General features: G+C 55.2%; 4 protein-coding genes across 4 annotated transcripts; 3 read left to right on the top strand and 1 right to left on the bottom strand.

Moving 5' to 3' along the window:
• The first annotated feature begins 590 nt into the window (after positions 1 to 590).
• Positions 591 to 13,174, top strand: B0T26DRAFT_823229 (uncharacterized protein). Its single transcript, XM_060447419.1, has 3 exons — positions 591 to 769; positions 839 to 1,007; positions 1,115 to 13,174. The coding sequence occupies exons 2-3, from the start codon at positions 959 to 961 to the stop codon at positions 12,730 to 12,732; spliced, it is 11,667 nt and encodes a 3,888-aa protein (XP_060301039.1). The 5' UTR covers positions 591 to 769; positions 839 to 958; the 3' UTR covers positions 12,733 to 13,174.
• Positions 13,175 to 13,225: 51 nt separating this feature from the next.
• On the top strand, positions 13,226 to 14,305 carry B0T26DRAFT_697133 (uncharacterized protein). Its single transcript, XM_060441379.1, has one exon. It carries the CDS (start codon positions 13,690 to 13,692, stop codon positions 13,927 to 13,929), a length of 240 nt encoding a protein of 79 aa, XP_060301038.1. The 5' UTR covers positions 13,226 to 13,689; the 3' UTR covers positions 13,930 to 14,305.
• Positions 14,283 to 16,648, top strand: B0T26DRAFT_697131 (uncharacterized protein). The gene is made up of 3 exons (XM_060441378.1): positions 14,283 to 14,526; positions 14,623 to 15,945; positions 16,054 to 16,648. Exons 1-3 carry the CDS (start codon positions 14,353 to 14,355, stop codon positions 16,210 to 16,212), a joined length of 1,656 nt encoding a protein of 551 aa, XP_060301037.1. The 5' UTR covers positions 14,283 to 14,352; the 3' UTR covers positions 16,213 to 16,648.
• A 1,043-nt stretch (positions 16,649 to 17,691) lies between these two features.
• Positions 17,692 to 20,154, bottom strand: B0T26DRAFT_748440 (uncharacterized protein; the record flags this gene model as incomplete). The annotated part of the gene is made up of 2 exons (XM_060444963.1): positions 17,692 to 19,577; positions 19,653 to 20,154. The coding sequence occupies 2 exons, from the start codon at positions 20,152 to 20,154 to the stop codon at positions 17,692 to 17,694; spliced, it is 2,388 nt and encodes a 795-aa protein (XP_060301036.1).
• Positions 20,155 to 20,545: the final 391 nt, after the last annotated feature.

The following is a 20,545-nucleotide window of genomic DNA, read 5'->3' as shown; positions in this document are numbered from 1 at the left end:
CAACCGAGAAGCGGTTTTAGGGCGGTGAAAAAGAGACTTTACTCATCAAATATGAGTACAATACTCGGTTTGAGTATTCGAAAGAACAATCCAGAGAATCAATGTTTTTGGATATACCTGGAGTTTACGCTTCCATTCCATGCCAAGTGCAAACTGTGCTGAATTTAATGTTGTGTAAGCCGAGACGAAAATAAAGAGGCAGATCGGTATCGTCGGTACCTAATTCCATTCTGCTGATGGGATAAACCTGGGAAACACCGGTACCCTGGCGTTAGCAAGTGGACAGGTGGGCGATCAAAAGGCGTGGTTTTCCTTGGCCTAGAGATCTTTCGGTAGACTGATAAGATTAAACTGATAAGATTAGATCTACGTTCTTCTCGAGCAATGACGCACAGATCATTTGCTGCCCTTTCTTCGTCTCATTCTAGAGCCAGGTAAAGTCAACTGTAGACGCCCTGGAGTGGATATAGAGATCTGGACCCGCTAAAGGCCGGAACAATATTAGCGCAGCGCCTAGCGCCATTGGTTTTGGCGAAGGCAAGCCCCAGCTTCGCGGTTCTCTGGGATTTTTGGGTTTGGTGACCGCGCAGCATGGAGAAGGCAGCCACGGCCAACCTTCAACTTGGAAGAGAGACCCGTCCTTTCCTCTCTCATTCCCCAACACACAACAGGCGCATGCTTTAAGATTTTAACGCGTCTTTAAAGGCTGCATTCTGTTTTCCCTTCCCTCTTAATCCTCTTTCTCCAAGACACATGGCGTCTTGATTAGGTGGGTTTGCGCAAGCTCTGGACAAGGCTCTGGAAGCTTCAACTACTTGGGGTAGCTAACCATGAACAGGTCGGAGGAGCGTTTCTACACCGAAAACTACCAAAATATACACCACAGGGCTTGGCGACACATATGCGAACCTCACAGCGCCCAGCTGCTCTATGATCGGTTGAGGTGAATGCCGCGACCATGGCGAACATTGAGGATGTCGTCAGGAAGCTGAGCACGCCCGAGACTGGTAGGCTCCCACTCCTATGAACCCCCCCGCGACTCGGCCCCGACGTGTCTCACGGTGGCTCTTCAGTCGCCATGATTGATTTCAAGCTGACCGCACTGCGTTCTCAGAGCTCCGGCTCAAGGTCGAAGCAGCGGGCACGCTGCGCGACAGTCTCGACCACTATGTATCTGGCCCTACCTACCCGGTCTTCTTGAAGCGATTTATGCCGTCCTTCATCATCATCCTCCGACAACCATGCGTTTACCAGACGACAACACCCGAGCAGGCGAACCTCCAGAAACTGCGCAACTGTGTTCTAGAGATTCTTCACAGGCTGCCGACTACGCCGAGCCCCCCCGAGCCGTTCGAGCCGTATGCCGAGGAGGTTGCCGATCTTCTGATGGGCCTCATCAGGACAGACAACGAGGACAACGCAGTGCTGTGCGTCAAGATTGTCGGCGACATCATGCGACATCAGCACAAGGTGCTCGGCGGCAAGGTCCAGTCCTACCTAAGCCTGATCCAGGAGCTGTTCGAACAGCTCGAGGGGGTAGTGCGCGAGCAGTTGGACAATACTGCTCTAGTCCCCCCGGGCCCTTCTGGGGCGCCATCGACTCCCGGTGGCACCCAGACGACCTTTCTGCCACACCAGCAGTCCCCGAGACCCGGATCCCCGATCGCGCCAGGCGCTCCCGACTTTAGCGACTCGAGCCAGCAACCCGGGCGCCCGCTGCTCAAGGGAATGCAGTCCTTCAAGGTGCTATCCGAATGCCCCATCATTGTCGTCTCGATATTCCAGGTCTATAGGGCGACTGTGGCACACAACGTCAGGCTGTTTGTCCCGTTGATAAAGAGTGTTCTTGTCTGCCAAGCCAAGGCGCAGGAGCAAGCTCACAGGGACGCAGCTGCCAGGGGAACCATTCATACTGGGGTCAGCCCGAACATCAAGAACAGGGTGGTGTTTGGAGAATTTGTCACGGCACAGGTGAAGGTTATGAGTTTTCTGGCGTATCTGCTTCGGCAATATTCTCAGCAGCTTACGGATTTCTTGCCTGCTCTTCCAGACATCGTTGTCCGGCTCTTGAAGGATTGTCCGCGCGAGAAGTCGAGCGCGCGCAAAGAACTGCTTGTCGCAATCCGGCACATCATTAACTTCAACTATAGGAAGATCTTTCTCCCAAAGATTGACGAGCTTCTGGATGAAAGGACCTTAATCGGTGATGGTCTCACAGTTTACGAGACCATGAGACCGCTCGCGTACAGTATGCTGGCCGATCTCATCCACCATGTGAGGGAGTTGCTCTCCCCGGAGCAGATCCGCAAGACTGTCGAGGTCTACACTCTGAATCTCCAGGACAATTTCCCCGGAACGAGCTTTCAGACCATGAGCGCCAAGCTCCTCCTCAACATGGCCGAGTGCATAGCACGGATGCCAAACAAGGTGGACGCACGCCATTATCTCATCATGATCCTCAACGCCATCGGCGACAAGCTCGCTGCCATGAACCGACAGTACCCCAACGCGGTGAAGCTCAAGGCCTTGTATGAAAAACAAGCCATCGAAAACTCACCCGAGACGTACCTGGCAGACAAGGATCACCCTCCGGAGTGGGATGAGATAGACATTTTCACGGCCATGCCAATAAAGACATCCAACCCTCGTGACCGAGCTGGCGACCCAGTGGTGGACAACAAATTTCTCTTCAAGAATTTGATGAACGGGCTGAAGAATACCTTTTACCAGCTCAAGAGTTGCAACCCGCAGCCGGTGAACGAGTTGCCTAACGCTCCTTCGCACTGGGCCGACGTCGCCTACGGATTTACGGCAGAGGAGGTACAGGTCATCATCAAGCTGTTCCGTGAAGGCGCGTATGTTTTTAGATATTACGAGATCGAGAAACCCGCATCGGAATCGCCGTATACCTCAACGGTCGAGTTCATGGCAAACTTCTACATGATATCAAGTAGCAAGGAAGAGAAGGAATTGCTAGAGACATTTGCCACCGTGTTCCATGGCATTGACCCGGCCACCTTTCACGAAGTCTTCCAGCAGGAGATCCCACGACTTTACGACATGATTCACGAGCATACTGGTCTCCTTCACATACCGCAGTTCTTTTTAGCGAGTGAGGCGACGTCCCCCAGTTTTTGCGGTATGCTTCTGCGCTTCCTGGTGGAGCGTATCGAGGATGTTGGCTCAGCGGACATCAAAAAGTCATCTATCCTTTTGCGGCTATTCAAGCTGGCCTTCATGGCCGTTACGCTCTTCGCGGCCCAGAACGAGCAGGTCTTGCTTCCGCACGTTGTTGACATTGTCACGAAATCCATCGAACTATCAACAACGGCAGAGGAGCCGATGAACTACTTCCTTTTGCTTAGGTCTCTATTCAGAAGCATAGGCGGCGGCAAGTTTGAGCACCTTTACAAGCAGATTCTCCCCCTCCTCGAGATGTTACTAGACGTCCTCAACAACCTCCTCATGGCCGCCCGGAAGCCAGCTGAGCGAGACCTGTATGTTGAACTCTGTTTGACAGTGCCTGCTCGGCTTAGCAACCTCCTACCACACCTCAGCTTTCTTATGCGGCCTTTGGTTGTCGCATTGCGGGCGGGCACAGAGTTGGTCGGCCAGGGACTTCGGACCCTTGAGCTCTGCGTTGATAATCTCACTGCTGATTATCTGGACCCTATAATGGCTCCTGTGATTGATGAGCTTATGACTGCCCTTTTTGATCACTTGAAACCTCACCCTTATAGCCACTTTCACGCACATACCACGCTTCGAATCCTCGGCAAGCTGGGTGGCCGCAATCGGAAGTTCATGACGGACGCCCTCCCAGTGACATTCAGAGAGTACGTCGACGACCGGTCCTCCTTCGATGTTCGACTTCTCGGCTCGAAGCGTGACAGAGCATTCCCGGCGCATCTGGGAATTGATCTTGCCATCAACAAATTGACCGAGGTCCCTAAACCTGTGAAAGGCTCTTCAGCGGGGCCTTCCAAGCAGCAAGATGCCTACTACAAAAGACAGGCGCTCAACTTGATCAAGGCGCAAGTGAAACTGCGGGTTGGCTTCGACAATCTGCCAGATGATCTTGCTCGCTTCGTCCGCCTGCAGGCTCAAGACCTGATAAAGCTTAATAGGGATATCGACGTGTCATTCTTCGAAACATCTGACCGGGAAAGGTCGATGGCCAAAAAGGACGACGAGGAAGCCATTCTGAAGCGTCTGATCAAAGCCCTCATGTTTGCTCAGTCGATTCCGGATTTCAAGGTAGAGGTCGATGGCTTTCTTCTGGGGCTTGCTCGGCATTTCACCATCATCGAGGTGGGGCGAGCCCTAGTCGACATGAAGCGGTTCTCCAACCCATTTGACTTAGATAAGGGCGAGGGCCCGCTCACCGTTGATACCAGAGTCATGTCGGACGCTCTCCTGGAGTCTCTTGCTTCCGAGATTCCAGAGGTCCGTGAGGGGGCAGAGGCGTTGATCAAGGAGATACACAGCTCTGCTGTCACGATTTTTGGATCGCCAAACTATGTCGCTCGCCTGACGTTTTTTAACAGCTTAGCGTCTACTTTTTGTCATGGTTGCTATGAGGAAGAATGGTTCACCAAGACCGGAGGCACGCTAGGAATCAAAATCCTCCTAACCGACGTTGAACTTGGAGATTCTTGGATATCGGCAAAGCAGATCGAGTTCGTCCGAGCCCTGATGTATGTCATCAAAGACATGCCTCAAGATCTCCCCGAGAAGACTCGGAGATCGGCCCAAATCACGCTCGAGATACTCTTCAAAAGGCTCACCAAGAACATCAAAAAGGAGGACTGCATGCCAGCCCCGCAACCAGCACCACCACAACCTGGACAACAGCCTCAGCAAGTTAAGCAGTCTCGTCTGGCCCAGATTTGCGCTATGCTGAACGGCGAACTATCACATATGAACCGGCATGTTCGTGAGACAGCGAAGGAGTCTCTTGAGCTGATAGCTAAAGCCGCGGGGGCTGAGGTCTGGGAGCTTCTCGAGCCTCACCGAAAGCATCTGCTCAGCCCGATATATGCCAAGCCACTGCGGGCTCTACCTTTTGCAATCCAGATCGGGTTCATCGACGCCGTCACATACTACATGTCTCTCAAGCCTGATTTTGTGGCCTTTGACGAGCACTTGAACCGGCTGCTCATGGAGTCTCTTGCTCTAGCTGATGCAAGCGACGAGTCACTTGCGGGCAAGACTTTGGAATTCCGCACGCACGATTTCATCGTCAATCTCCGCGTGTCTTGCATCAAAATCCTCAGCACAGCCATGGCTTTTGATGAGTTCCAGAAAGGGCAGGGAAATCCGACTAGGTCGAAGATTGTCTCCGTCTTCTTCAAATGCCTCTACTCGGATTCGCAACCCACAATAGAGGCCGCCAACGAGGCCTTGAAGGGGGTCCTGTCACATACTAGTAAGCTGCCGAAGGACCTTCTTCAATCGGGCCTACGACCGGTTCTTGCCAGTCTCCAGGATGCGAAGCGCCTGACTGTGCACGGCTTGGAAAACCTGGCCCGGCTCTTGCGACTGCTCACGACATACTTCAAAGTGGAGATAGGCTCTCGCCTCCTCGACCATATCAAAGTCATAGCGGAGCCGGCATTCCTCGAGCAGATCTCGTTCACCTTCTTTGAGCAGCATGCTACGATGAAAGTGATCGCGGCCGTGTTCAACATCTTTCATCTTCTGCCCGAAGCTGCCAAACAGTTCAAGGAGCGAGTGATCAACGATGTTCTCGATCTCGAGGAGAAGCTGCGAAGAACCCACCACAGCCCTTTCCGTGTCCCGCTCTACAAGTATCTCAACCGATATCCCGCCGATATCTGGGCCCTGCTCTTGAGCAAGATTGATGACTTGAGATATGGCCGGTTCCTATCCCAGGTGTTGCAACATCCGGACAGCCAGGCACTGAGAGATTACGGCGCGGCCAACGTTGAGATCATCATCACGTCGTGCAACAACGTGATCGGCCAAGGCAAAGACAACAGGTTTCATGCAATCGTGAACACAATCAACATACTCGATGCCCTGTGCCAGTTTCCTAGCACGCTGGGCTGGATGGAGAATAAGGAGCACGTCGACTGGCTGAAGCAAGTCGGCAAAGACCTTGAGCGCACCTTCAAAGTGAATGCACTGCCGGCGGCTCTTCGTCTCCCAGCAGATCAGGCTTCCGAAAAGCTCCTGGCGATCCTGACAAAGGCTCTCGAGCGGAATCCCAAGGACCTGGAGCCGCTCTTTAGCCTCCTCGAGTCCATCACTGCAGACGAATTCCGCGAGACACAGGTCTTGTTGTCCTTTATCTACAAGAACATTATCGCTAGCCCGTCTATTGAGTTTTGGAAGACGGTTGTCCTCCGCTGTCTTGAGATCTACGTCGGAAGGACAGCATCGCAGCGAACTAAGTGGTACCTGCTCCACAACATCGTCAACCCTATTGTGGCAATGGACGTGATGCGCCACTGGAACCGCGGCGAGCCGGGCAAGGGCCCGCGGTTCCTGGATAGGACTGTCATCGACTCAATCAATACCAAGATCTGGAAGGTAAACTTGCCTGATCCGCACGACGACCTCCTGCAGCCACGCATCGATCACACGCGGATGGAGGTGCTTCAGCTCTCGGCAATGCTGGTCAAGTATCACTACGCCATTCTGCAGGATGCGCGGAAAGACTTCATCAAGTTTGGGTGGACCTACATCCGGCTGGACGATGTCATCAACAAGCACGCAGCCTACGTGGTCATCAGCTACTTCATTGCGCACTACGAGACACCAGCCAAGATTGTCACGCAGATATACTTCTCTCTCTTGAAGACCAACCAGAACGAGGGTAGGGCTCTTGTTACCCAGGCTCTTGAGCTGATGGCCCCGGTCATGCCGAAGCGCTGCAATAGCCCCCCCGGCGACAAGAATCCAGTTTGGGCTGTTGCGCCCCGCCGGATACTGGCTGAAGAAAGCCAGAATGTTCAGCAGATGGGCAGCATCTTCCACTTTCTCGTCAAGCATCCGGACTTGTTCTACGACTCCCGAGACAAGTTTGCCATGTTCATCATCACCTGCCTTCGCAAAGTGGCATCACCACCGAATCCCTCAAACGAGAGTAAGAAACTCGCTCTTAGCATGATGTGGTTGATCTGGGAGTGGGAGCAGCGGCGGGTCGAGGGAAAGAAAACTGAGCAAATCCGCGCAATCTCCGAGTCTCCCAACACAAAAAAGAGGAGGCTCGATGACATGCAGTCCTTGTCTCCTTCGGCTACTCGACAGCCCGACAAGGTTGAGTTTCAAATCCCGCCCATAGGCCGTGTCAAGATGATCAAGTATCTGGTCGAGTTCATCGCCGCGCAGTTGAATGAGCGGTACCAACTCCCCTCAGCCAAGACGCGAGAAGCTACAGCGTCGACAGGCCCAACGATGCAGATACAGTCAACAGAATTCTGCAAAAAAGCCATGACCCTCCTTTACAACCTCCTCCAGCCGCAATACTGGGGAGATCTCGACTTGGATTTGTTCCCCAATGTTACCGAGGTAGTGCTAGCTGGCGAGAAAGCGGCAACCATCCTTGCCGCGGATCCTTCAGACAAGGAGAAGTATGACGAGAAGTTTATCACCAACATCATCAATACCCTCCAAGTAGTGCGCATCCTCCTCCACTTCAAGTCCGACGAGTGGGTGGTGAAGTACATCCCACAGATCCAAAAGATCCTGGAGAAGTGCCTCAAGTCGGAGAATCCAGAGATTCAGGACTGCCTTCACGTAGCCGACAAGCGCTATGATGGGGGCCGGGAGATCAGGCCTATCGTCAAGCGGATCCTTGATGCGGTCCCCGAAGACGTCCCCATGGAGGATGCGGATGCTGAAAACGAAGCGGAAGCCCCGACTTCTGAGATAGTGACTTTCCTGTCAGGCATTGCCACGGAGAGCATGGCTGCGTCCAACTACGTGTCCGGGATCAACGTGCTGTGGTCCCTAGGCCGTCGCAAGCCTAATACCATCGAGGTGCAGATACCAGCCCTCATGAGATCGCTCCAATCCAAGCTTGCTCGAGATCATGTCGCGCATTATGCAGCCCTGGCACACCAAACCAGTGGCGTCCGCCCTCCACAGGAACCCGGAGCGCCAGCAGAGATGGACCCCTACGACCTTGAAATCCAGACTGGGCTGATACTGAAGGCCGTGGAGATCATCGCCATGCGTATGGAAATCCTGGGCGACCATCGAAGACCCTTCTTGAGCGTCCTGGCCACCCTTGTAGAAAAGTCTTTACACGTGGGCTTGTGCCAGAAAATTCTTGATATGGTGGAGGGCTGGGTGTTCCGGTCCGAGGGTACTTGGCCGACGCTTAAGGAGAAGACGGCGGTTCTTCACAAGATGATTACATTTGAGCCCCGTCAGGACCCGACCATGTTGACAAAGTTTCTCGATCTGGTCATCCGCATCTACGAGGACCCAAAGATCGCGCGGACGGAGCTCACCGTCCGTATGGAGCACGCTTTTCTCATCGGTACCAGAGCTCAAGACGTCGAGATGCGCAACAGATTCATGAACATATTCGACAAGAGCCTCTCGAAAGCGGCGAGCGCCCGGCTAGCTTATGTCATTATATCCCAGAATTGGGACACCTTGGGCGACTCGTACTGGCTCGCGCAGGCCTCCCAGCTCCTCTTGAGTTCGATCGATATGAACCCCGTCATCCAACTTAACCTGGAGGATTTCCGGACCTTGCCAGTGTCACACCTCTCAAGAGCATATGCCAAGGACCCTCGAGAGCCCACGCTTATATCTGACGACAAGTATGAGGCATTCATGGCTGGCCACCGACGCTTCGTTGCGGAGCTCGGTGATATCAGAGTGCGCGATATCCTGGAGCCCCTGACCCAGCTACAGCATGTCGACTCAGCCTTTGCCAATGAGCTCTGGGTTGCTCTCTTTCCCCTCTTTTGGTCAGCAACAGTCGAGGTGGAGAGGCCTGAACTCGAGCGCGGCTTAGTCACGCTCTTGACCAAGGACTACCATTCACGGCAGATAGACAAGCGCCCAAATGTGGTCCAGTCGCTCCTCACCGGCGCGGCCAAGGCCTGGCCGGCATGCAAGATTCCTCCTCACGTCTTGAAGTTCGAGGCGAAAACCTTCGATGCCTGGTATACGGCGCTCTTCCAACTCGAGAACGCTGCTGTCAGACCTGAGATCGACTCGGCCACTGTCCGGGAGAGCAATCTGGATGCGCTCATTGATCTGTACGCGTCTCTTGGCGAAGAAGATCTGTTCTACGGCACATGGCGCCGCCGCTGTCAGTTCGTCGAAACGAACGCCGCCCTGTCATATGAGCAAAACGGCATGTGGGACAAGGCCCAGAGAATGTACGAGGCTGCCCAGATCAAAGCCAGAACGGGGGCCATCCCTTTCTCCCAGGGCGAGTACATGCTTTGGGAAGACCAATGGGTGATATGTGCCCAGAAGCTCCAGCAGTGGGAGGTTCTGCAAGATTTCGCCAAGCACGAAAACTTCCAGGATCTCCTCTTGGAGTGCGCCTGGCGCAACACCGAGTACTGGCAAAATCAAGAGAACCGAGATCAGCTTGACGCCTTGATCAAGGGCGTCATGGACGCCCCGACACCGAGAAGATCGTTTTTCCAGGCTTTCATGTCGCTGCTGAAGCTTCATAACAAGCAGGAACCCGCTCAGGACTTCAGCAGGGTCGTCGATGAGGCGATTCAGCTGTCCATTCGGAAGTGGCATCAGCTTCCGAGGCGCCTCACGGCGGCCCATATCCCGGTTCTCCAGAATTTCCAGCAGCTAGTTGAACTCCACGATGCTAGCGTTATCTGCCAGAGTCTTGCTGGCACAACACAAAATAATCTCGATGTGAAGTCCGGAGAGTTGAAGCTGCTCCTCGGATCGTGGCGCGATCGGCTCCCCAATACCTGGGACGACATCGTCGCCTGGCAGGACCTGGTCACCTGGAGACAGCACATCTTCGGCCTCATCAATGGGACCTATCTCCAGTTGCTGCCACCCCAAGGGCAGAATACTAGCGGCGCTTCGTTTGCCTATCGTGGCTACCATGAAACGGCGTGGATCATCAACCGCTTCGCCCATGTGGCTCGAAAGCACAATCTGCCGGATGTGTGCATCAACCAATTGAGTCGCATATACACGCTTCCCAACATTGAGATCCAAGAGGCATTCTTGAAGCTGAGAGAGCAGGCGAAATGTCACTATCAGAATCCAGAAGAACTTACGAGTGGGCTGGATGTGATCAACAACACCAACCTGATTTACTTCAGCTCACCCCAGAAGGCCGAGTTTTATACTCTGAAGGGCATGTTCCTGGAGAAGCTCAATCATAAAGATGAGGCCGATGCTGCGTACGGTACCGCGCTGTTCTTCGACATCACAGCCGCCAAGGCGTGGGCCGAGTGGGGGTACTTTAACGACAGAAAGTTCAAGGAGAACCCTGATGACCTTAAGGCGGCTAAGCAGGCTCTCACCAGCTACCTACAGGCTTCGTCGAGTTACAAGAACCACAAGTCGCGGAAGCTCATAGCTCGGATATTGTGGCTCCTGAGTCTGGATGATTCTAATGGCCACATTGCGGACGGGTTCGACGATTTCAAGGGGGAAATTCCCATTTGGTACTGGATCACATTCATTCCCCAGCTCCTCCCTGGCCTCGGCCACAAAGAGGCCCCACGGTTGCAGAGCATTCTCTTGAAAATTGCAAAGAGCTATCCTCAGGCCCTCTACTTCCAGCTAAGAACTAGCAAGGAGGACATGATGGCCATTAAGAAGGGCCAAGAGGCCAAGGAGAGGATGAGGCAGCGAAACCAGAACGCAGGCGGAAAGCCTGCGGGGTCTCCCCAGCAAGCCAAGCAAGATGGTGCTGCAAAGGCCGAGGGGTCTGTCGGCTCCCGGCCGGCAACTGCTACCGGCGATGCCGCTCCGCAAACCAAATCCGAGGCCAAGTCTGAAGCAGGGGATTCTTCCGCGCCAGCGTCAGCCGTCAACGGCGCTCCCCAAAGCGACCAGCAGTTGGTAGCTGGGCTTAAGAAGCCGCCGTGGGAGTTGACCGAGGAGATAATGAGTGCTCTTAAGACGGCCTTCCCGCTGCTGGCGCTGTCTATGGAAACCATGGTGGACCAGATCCAGAAGCACTTCAAGTGCCCTCCCGACGAGGACGCATATCGGCTGATTGTGGCGCTACTTAACGATGGGCTAGCCTATGTCAGCCGCATGCCGGCCTCGTTTGCCAAGGATGTCAAGCTCCCTTCGGCTACCGAAGCAAACATAACACGTTTTGCCGAGACCATATTGCCGAGCCATATCCGCGGCACATTCGAGCTCGAATTCGTCAAGATCAAACCGACCATGTTCGAATACATTCACAAGCTCCGCAAATGGCGTGACAAGTTCGAGGAGAAGCTCGACCGCCGTCCGTCCCACATGCCCCTCGAGAGCTATGCGCATTACTCGCCGCATCTCAGCGAGTTCCGGTACCAGAAGTTTGACGACGTGGAGATCCCTGGGCAGTACCTGCAGCACAAGGACAAGAACCAAGACTTTATCCGCATCGAGAGGTTCCTGCCGAACGTCGACCTTGTCCGCAGCATCGGCGCCTCGCACCGACGCCTCAAGATTCGCGGCCACGACGGTAGCGTGCACGCGTTTGCAGTGCAGCACCCGGCGCCGAGATATGGGCGGCGGGAGGAGAGGGTCTTGCAGCTGTTCAGGCAGCTCAACCAGACGCTGAGCAGCAAGAAGGAAAGCCGGCGGAGAGATCTGCAGTTCACGCTGCCGCTGATGCTGCCGCTGGCGCCACACATTCGCATCTGGCAGGAGGATACGTCGTACATCACCCTGCAGGGCATTTACGAGGATCACTGCCGCCGCCATGGCATTTCCAAAGACGAACCCGTGCTCTTTACTATGGATAAACTCCGGGGTCTTCTGGAGGCTAAGGGACCGGTAAGTTCCGAACAAGGCTGGGGCAGTCAAGACGATGATGACATTATACTTGCTAACGGCGGGCAACAGAAGGCTGGTGAGGCCAATTCGGTAACGGCGCGGCTCGAGGTGCTCCGGGCGATCCAGGAGAAGTGGGTGGACCACACCGTTGCGCTCGAGTATTTCCAGTCGGCGTTCCCCGAGTTTGCCGAGTTCTGGCTGTTCCGGCGGCGGTTCTCGTACCAGCTCGCAGCACTGACGTTTATGACGTACGTGCTGCACATTGACAAGCGCTACCCGCACAAGTTCAACATCGCGCGGGGGTCGGGCAACATCTGGGGGTCGGAGCTGCTTTCATTCTTGGCGCAATCTAAGCCGTTGTTCCATAACCCGGAGCCGGTTCCGTTCCGCCTGACGCCCAACCTGCAGACGCTAATGGGGCCGCTGGCGATGGAGGGCATCTTCAGCACGTCGGTCATGGCCATCGCGCGATGCCTGACGGAGCCCGAGTTCCAGCTCGAACACGCCATTACGCTCTTTGTGCGCGACGAGATGATGTACTGGTACACGAGCAGCCACCGGTCGCTCAACCTCACGGAGCGCCTCCTGCGAGAGACGGTCCAGGCTAACAGCGACATGATTGTCAAGAAGGCGGTATCTCTTGCGCAAACGCCAGCGGGCAACCTACCGGCGCAGCAGACGGTCATTGACTTGATTGCCAAGGCGGTCAACCCCGTCAATCTGGCGCTCTGCGATGCTCTGTGGATGCCGTATCTGTAATGTTATGGGCTGTGGAGGAGCTTTGTTTTTTTTTTCTGTTTCTTTTATTTCATGATTTCTTATGCCTTGGTTTCCTCCTAGTTGTTTTGACGCAGGTGGTTATTCTAGATTGGGCTGGGACCATGTGTTATGGGTTGGCTCCCTTGGGCTCGTTCTCTTATTTACTGTCCGGGACGTAGTTTTTCTGGAGGTTCTCGTGATCGTGATAAAATGGGAGGGGAGGGTCTCAGAACACAAGGAGGTGGTGGAGTCGGAGGGCAGCGAAAAGCGTCCATGACGGGAAGGGAAGCTAGGTGCATACGGGAAAACAAACACACAAACGCGCACTAGAGAGGTGCTAGGCCTCGTTAGTAATGATGGTCCAGACTATGACACGCATGACATAGCATAGCAATGGTATTTCTTGCAGCCGGTGGCAACTGGGCGAGGATAGTGCAATATGGGTACTCGTTCTCGGTGCCCAAGACTAGTGTGTAGAAGATGGCGGCCGTGACACGGGTGTACGAAAACGAGTTCGGGCCGATGCCGGTCAATACCATCGGTTCCCGTTTTCGGCATCGCGCCGGCGGAGAGAGTTAGATGTCACACAGCTAACAACGTAGCAGGCTAGCCCGAACCCCGCACCGGAGAGGCAAGCAAGCAGCTGAGGTTAGGTAGGTGCTACGTAGTAGTTTGTCTCGACGTTTTCACGGACCTCCGACCCCCGACCTCCGACCTCCGATCTCCGACCTCCGGCCGCTACTCGATCTACCTTTGCCTGCCTAGGGAGTAGTCGAGTTGACCTCACTTGGCTTGACTTGACCTCGACGAGAGCTGGGTGTAAAAAGGGGAGACACGGAGAGGACCTGACCTCACTGCTTCACTTCAGCACCTGCCCTGTCCTGCCTAACCGTAACAGACGGCCGCCGTGGTGACGACATCGGGAAATTTGAGTTGACGGCAGGCACGACTCGCAAGATGGAGTCGCCGGCGGTTCCGCGGAAGCTCTGGGAGCACCCCGACCCAAAGAGCACCTTGGTGTGGCGGTTCATGCAGGATCTCAACAACAAACACAACCTCGACCTCAGAGTGCGCCTTCCTTGTTTCTTTTATACTCAAGTGCCTACTTGCTCCATGCTGTCCCCACCGACACCAACTCTCGCATACATCCACACACACCTGCCTGCCTACCTCTGTAGTACTTGCCTTCAAACTTGACTTCGAGTTGCCTTGCCTTGCAAGCACCCCGTGGCCGGTCTGGACCGCAGCAGAACTGACCCATCATGACGGGGTCGGGCACAGACGTTCTCGGACCTGCACGGCTACTCGCTCGCGCGGCGGTCTCAGTTCTGGGCCGACGTCTTTGACGCGTCCAACTTCATCCACGGCGGCCGGTATACGTCGGTCATCGACGAGCGCGCGCCCATCGACTCGGTGCCGCAATGGTTCCCCGGCGTGACGCTCAACTTCGCCGAGAACATGCTGTTCTCGCGCGGGCCCCGCGACCCCCCGGCCCACCGCGGCACCGCCGACAAGGAAGACGCCAAGACGGCCGTCACCGAGGTCCGCGAGGCCGCCTCCGCCACCCGCCACGTCACGTACGGCGAGCTGCGTGCCGCTGCCGCCCGCCTGGCTACCGCCATGCATGCCCGCGGCGTGACCAAGGGCGACCGCGTCGTTGTGGTTGCGTCTAACAGCGTCGAGACGCTGCTCGTCTGGCTGGCTACCGCCTGGCTCGGCGCCATCTTCAGCAGCAGCTCCACCGACATGGGCGTCAAAGGCATCCTCCAGCGCGCCGTCCAGGTGAACCCCAAGGTGAGCGAACAGCTCCGGGCTTGGGACTGGGTCAATTCGTGTCTGTCTAGTGCCTGGTGCCAGGGGCGGATACCGCTGACTGCAAGCCGTCGATAGCTCCTCTTTATGGATGACGCCGCCCTCTACAACGGCAAGGTCGTCGACCTCCGCCAAAAGATGGCTGATGTTGTCAACGGCCTCAAGGATTGCTCCAACTTTGCTGGCGTCGTGTCCATCCGCCGCTTTGAGCAAGCCCGTGACATCTCTGCAGTGCCGCGCGCCGAGACATGGGGCTCGTTCCTCGCCGCCGCGCCTCCAGGGGTCAGCCCGCCTGATCTCGTACGCATCGGCTTCCACGAGCCGTTCCTGATATGCTACTCCTCGGGTACTACCGGGGCCCCCAAGGCCATTGTCCATTCGGTCGGCGGCGTCATGATCAACTACTTCAAAGAGGCCAGGCTGCACGAGGGGCTTGGCCCCGAGAGCGTCACCATGCAGTACACCACGACAGGCTGGATCATGTACCTGGCCAATGCCGGGTCCCTGCTGTTCGGCGCCCGCACCGTCATGTACGACGGCTCTCCCTTCCAGCCCGACGCGAGCATCTTGATCAAGATTGTGGGCGAACAAAAGGTCACCAAGCTCGGCGTCAGCCCGCGCTGGATGCTCGAGGTGGCCAAGAACGGGATGGCGCCGCGCGACATGGCGGATCTGTCTAGCCTGCGCATCGTTACCAGCACGGGAATGGTTCTCTCGGATCAGCTCTTCGAGTGGTTCTACGACGCGGGCTTCCCGTCCCATGTCCAGCTTGGCAATATCTCGGGCGGCACCGACATCGCCGGCTGCTTTGGCATCATGAACCCCCTAACCCCTGTCTACGTCGGCGGCACCCAGGGGCCGTCTCTCGGGATACACGTGGCTATCTTTGATTCGCTACTATCTAGCGACGAGCCAGGAAAGGAGGTGCCCCATGGCACCCCCGGCGAGCTCGTGGCCGCCGCCTCCTTCCCCAACATCCCTTGCGCGTTCTGGGGCGACAAAGAGCCCACAGCTACGCCGGGATCAAAGTACCATGCCGCGTACTTTGAGCGTTTCAAGCACGTATGGGCGCAGGGAGATTTCTGCTGTGTGCATCCGGTGACCAGGAATATCGCCTTCCTCGGCCGCGCCGATGGCGTGCTCAACCCCTCGGGCGTCCGCTTTGGCTCCGCCGAGATCTACTCGGTCATCGAGCGCCGCTTTGCTGACCGCGTGCAGGACTCGCTGTGTGTCGGCCAGCGCCGCCCCCACGACCACGACGAAACCGTGTTCCTCTTCCTGCTCATGAAACCTGGCAATTCTTTCAGCCGGGCGCTGACTGCCGATATCCGCGAGGCCATCAGCCGTGACTTGTCCAAGCGCCATGTTCCAAAGTATATCTTTCAGACTCCTGAGATACCCGTAAGATTTTACTATGTCGCCCCTTTTTTCCGTTGGACTGTGAATATCCTCTTGGTCTGCTGGTCTGCTGGTCTTGGTTCAGTTGTTTAACAGCTGTGTTTTCTTTAGACAACAATCAACCTGAAGAAAGTCGAGCTGCCCGTCAAGCAAATTGTGAGCGGGCAGACCATCAAGGCGAGCGGCACGCTGGCCAACCCCGAAAGCCTAGACTACTACTACCAGTTCGCCAAGGTGGAGGAGCTAGTTGCGCCAAAAGGAAAGCTATAATTGAAAGGTGCTTAGTTGGTGGGCTGGGATAGGTAGATGAGAGACTGAACCGGAGAGGTTCGTTCGGAAGGGATAGACTATCGAAGAATCGACTCTCGGTAGTGAGAATTAATTAATTACGATAGGAATAAAATAAAAATAATATAAGTAAAGTCATAGCGAAGTCGTAATAACGGCGTAACTAGGAAGTAACGGAGAAATAACTTGGAGGTAACTAAGAGGTAACTAAGAGGTATCTAAGGAGTAACCTAGAGGTAACTAAGAGATAACTAAGAGATAACTAAGAACTATAATATAACTAAGAGGTAATAAAGAGTTAACGAAATATTACGAAGTATTATTAAGGTGATAAACCTAGAGGGGAGCACTTATATTGCTTTGGGGTTTAGACTGGGTTAGGCTTGGTATTTATTATCTTATTACCTTGACATAAGAATGATCGACGCTCACCGTGTGCATACCTAGGTATATGTCTATCTTCCTACCTAGACACCTAGATGGTGAGTGTTTAAAGAGAAGGAGCCAGTTCGTCGAGTAAGGAAGGCTGCATGTGGGTGCCTAGGCACCCAGGTACTAAATATAAAGAATGAATTCTATGACATGTCCTGCAAGGAACTCACCTCCGGGACCTCATGGATCACAGCTGCTTTCTATAAGGGGGGTTTTCCAGATCGATACCAATTACCAATTACATTAATAATATTTTCATAACAAAAGGAGATGGAGGATATGGTGTGTATTATCTATTCTAGTTCTCCCCTTTCTCTCCGAGCGTCTGCTCTTCCCCTCTCGCAGCAAACCACTTGACCTGACCTCCTGTCTTGCTCTGCTCCAGCTTACCTGGTCTGATCTGATCTGATCTTCAGGGCCTATAGGCTCGAGCAAACCCCAAAGCAAAGCAACCGGTCCATGCATAGAAACAGCGAAAAGAAAAGAAAATAAAGATATCAAACTCCTGATTTTGTCTATCTCGCCTCTTCATACCTAAAATAGTTAAACCCACTAGCCTTTCTCTACGGGCGTGTAACCATGTAAAGAGCATTAATAACAACAACAACAACAACAACAACAACAACAACACAAGAAAGGAAAAAAAGCAGTTTTTCCACGCCCAACCCCAAGAAATTCCCCATTTTTTCATAATGTTCATTCATATTCCTCTTTCGCGGCCAGTCTTCTTCGCAAAGAGGCGCGGGGCTAACAATCCGTGCAAAACCTGAGAGAAGAAAATAAAATAATAAGAATGAAAACAAAAAAAAAAAAATCAAAACACAAGACTACCATCGTAGTGGCTAAGTTACAGAGCAAACACCTATTTCTCCCCGACAAAAGACAAAATAAAAAAAAATACCCGGCGCCGCTATAACTCGCGCTCTCTCTACTACGACTGACGATGAGGGCCGGCACACAGGGAGGAAAGCAACAGAACTGGGGACATAAAAGACGAAAAGGGTGTGAGAGACAGCAGAGAAAAGCAGGCTAGTCCGAATCGGAATCGTCGCCGAGGCCGAGCAGCGTCTTGTCCACGTCATCGAGCTCGTCCTCGCCTTCACCCTCGTCGCCATCTCCGTCGCCATCGCCATCTCCGTCTCCGTCTCCGTCGCCATCTCCGTCGTTATCCCTGTCGTCGTTGTCGACGTCATTGTCTCCATCGCCGTTTTCGTCGCCATCGCCATCTCCTTCGCCGTCGCCCAGGCCGAGCAAGTCTTTCTCCACATCGTCTAGGTCGTCGGCCTCGTCCATGTGTGTGTCGCCATCGCCTTCATTATCGTCACCGTTGGTCTCGACCACGATGCGACCTCGGCCGCGGCGCACGCCATTAGCCCTGCCGCGTCTGCCGCCTCGCCCAGTTCTCTTAGTGCTGGTGCCGTTGGTATCGTGAGCTCGGCGCTGGCGGCGCCGCGATGCTGGGATGAGCAGCTCTGTCTCGTCCTCGGTCTCTGCGGGGTCAATCATCATGGAGGTCTCGCCGTCCAAGTCCTCGTAGTCATCCCCGCCGCCGTGATGCGCGTCGCCGTTGGCGGCCGAGTCACTAGCGGGGGGCTTTGGACGCTTGACCGGGTCGATGATGCCCAGTGGCTCGGTACCGTCGTAGTTCTCCCAGCGCGTCAGGCGGCGGTGGCTTCGGCGAATGGCTGAGTAAAAGGCGCTGAACTCCTCGCCAAAGTCGTCCGTCTCGTCCTTCCGCTGGCACAGGCCGCCGTAGCCCTTCTCGCGGAAGGGGAACTGGGTGCTGCCGTTGGTGCCGTTCTTAGCGTCACCATTTGTCGAAGCGTTGGCACCTCCGGCGCCGCCCGCAAGCGCCTGCCTGTTGTAGTTGATGCACTCCTCGTCCTCGCTGTCCTCGAAGGAATCGTGTACCTCGGCGAGCCTGTTGAGCGCGCGGATAATGGAACCGTCGACGCGACGTAGCTTGCGGGACTTGTGGTGGCTCTTGCGGATGCCACGGTCGAGGATGTACTCGACACGCTGTGATCGGTTACGCTCGACGGCGAGCTGGTGGGCGGTCGGCGGCCGTGGTTTGCGCGCCACTATGCCCTCAATCATCTGGCCACCGCCGGGCGATGAGGCTTCAAAGATCTGATACTTGAGGGGGTTGGTACCACGCCGGCCGGCACCGCTGAGGGCGCCACTCTGACGGCCAGCCATCGCCCGCGGCGGCGGAGTCGATCTTACACTCTCGAGATCGCTCTCGTGCTTGGAGGGTCGGATGCGCGGGAGAATCCCCGTCGTCGGGCCCACCTCGTCGCCGGCCGGGAACCCGCGACCGCGGCCGCCTCGCTTCGTTTGGCTGTCGACCATGAATTGCTGATCGGTCTCGATAATCTTAGCACGCAGCTTTTGCTTGGTGTAGCCAAAGTCTATCTCCTCTTGCGGGTCGTTGTTCTCTTCAGCCTCTTCTTCTGGCGTCATCTCCTCCAGCCGGGGAACACCTTGGTTTGCGACGTCTACGTTGTAGTCAACACCTGCGCCAAAGGGGTTTTCCTCACACCCTTCCTCAGTAAAGTCAGACTCTAGATAGAACCACATGATCCAGAGAAAAGCGCGTGCGCGACTGTAGCTCGTATATTGTGTCTTCATAATCAGATCATGGAACTCGCGGCCGGGAGGGAAATGGAGCTCTGCCACCTTGCCGGCAGCCTGGCAAATGACAAAGAGGAGATTGACGGGATTGGTGCGAGGCACATCGGACGACTTCAGGGCCTCGAGCGAGCCGGGCTCGACGCGGTCCTCGGCGCCTCCCTTGAGGATCGACTTCAGCCTCGGGGCATCTTGGAGCTGCTTGTACGCGTTAGGGTCCTGGCGGGCCTGGAGGGAAGGGATGGCGTGGTAGGTGCGGAGCTGGGCTCGCATCTCGGGGAAGACTGTGTTTGGCAGAGTGTCAGTGTCAGGGCGGGGTGGGATGGTGTTCGGGGGAAGACGGTGGAGGGGGCACTCACAATTGAGGGTGGTGTTCATGCGGCCAATGTTGACCAAGAGGCAGACCATGGCCATACCTTTCGCAGCATCGCGGTCACTAAGCAGCTTATCTCGAAGGACTTTGCTGGTCTTGCTACTCCTGGACATTGTGTCAATGTAAAGGTCGGCGAAGCACTGTTTGCCGATCTTGTCGGGTTCGTAGCTGTTGGTAAAGACCTTTTGCTCGTTGTCGAAGACGGCCTTGAGGAAGTCGTACTGGATGTCCTTGCGCCAGAGCGGCTCGCCGTCCTCCTTCTTGAGGTGTCTGATTTTACCAACAACGCTGCCGTTGGGGGCGCTTGCATCGTCGCGGGCGCGCTTCTTGCCGCGGGGATGCTTTTCTGATGGCTCCGGCGTCGCTGTGGCCATCTTGGTGTCCTCGTCCTCGGTCATGACCGTCATGAACGACTTTTCGGCGTGGACGGGTGAGCTGGGCGCCTCCAGGTCCGACATTTGAGCCGGCGAGCTTGGTGTTGCAGACATGGCTAAAACCGGCCGCCTGGAATTGGTGTGCAGCTAAAGTAGACGGGTCCTGGGTTATTGATGCAAGATTTCCTCGATTACGGTTTGTCGGGTTTGGGGCGGCCGACGGGAACAAGGCGCAAATCACCACTTGGCTGGCTGGCTGGTTCGCTGGCCGCGGCCCCTGCGCGTGCGCGTGCGGAAACCACCAAAAAAGTAAGTGCACGCAGGCGCGAGCTTGCATGCGACAGGGAGAAAATTAACGGATCGATGAATCGATGGCTGGGTGGATGGATGAATTGATGGTGCGCTCAGCCGGTTATTGCGCGGCTGACAAAATGGGCAAAGAGAGACGAAAATGGCGAGGAAGAAAAGGCAGGCTAGCTGGCAAATTGGCGAGAATTTCTCGTGA

Source organism: Lasiosphaeria miniovina, assembly GCF_030549165.1.
Source record: "Lasiosphaeria miniovina strain SMH2392-1A chromosome Unknown B0T26scaffold_2, whole genome shotgun sequence".
Classification (NCBI taxonomy): Eukaryota; Fungi; Ascomycota; class Sordariomycetes; order Sordariales; family Lasiosphaeriaceae; genus Lasiosphaeria; species Lasiosphaeria miniovina.
Note: the sequence above shows the minus strand (reverse complement) of the source record. Positions and strands in the feature narration are given on the sequence as shown.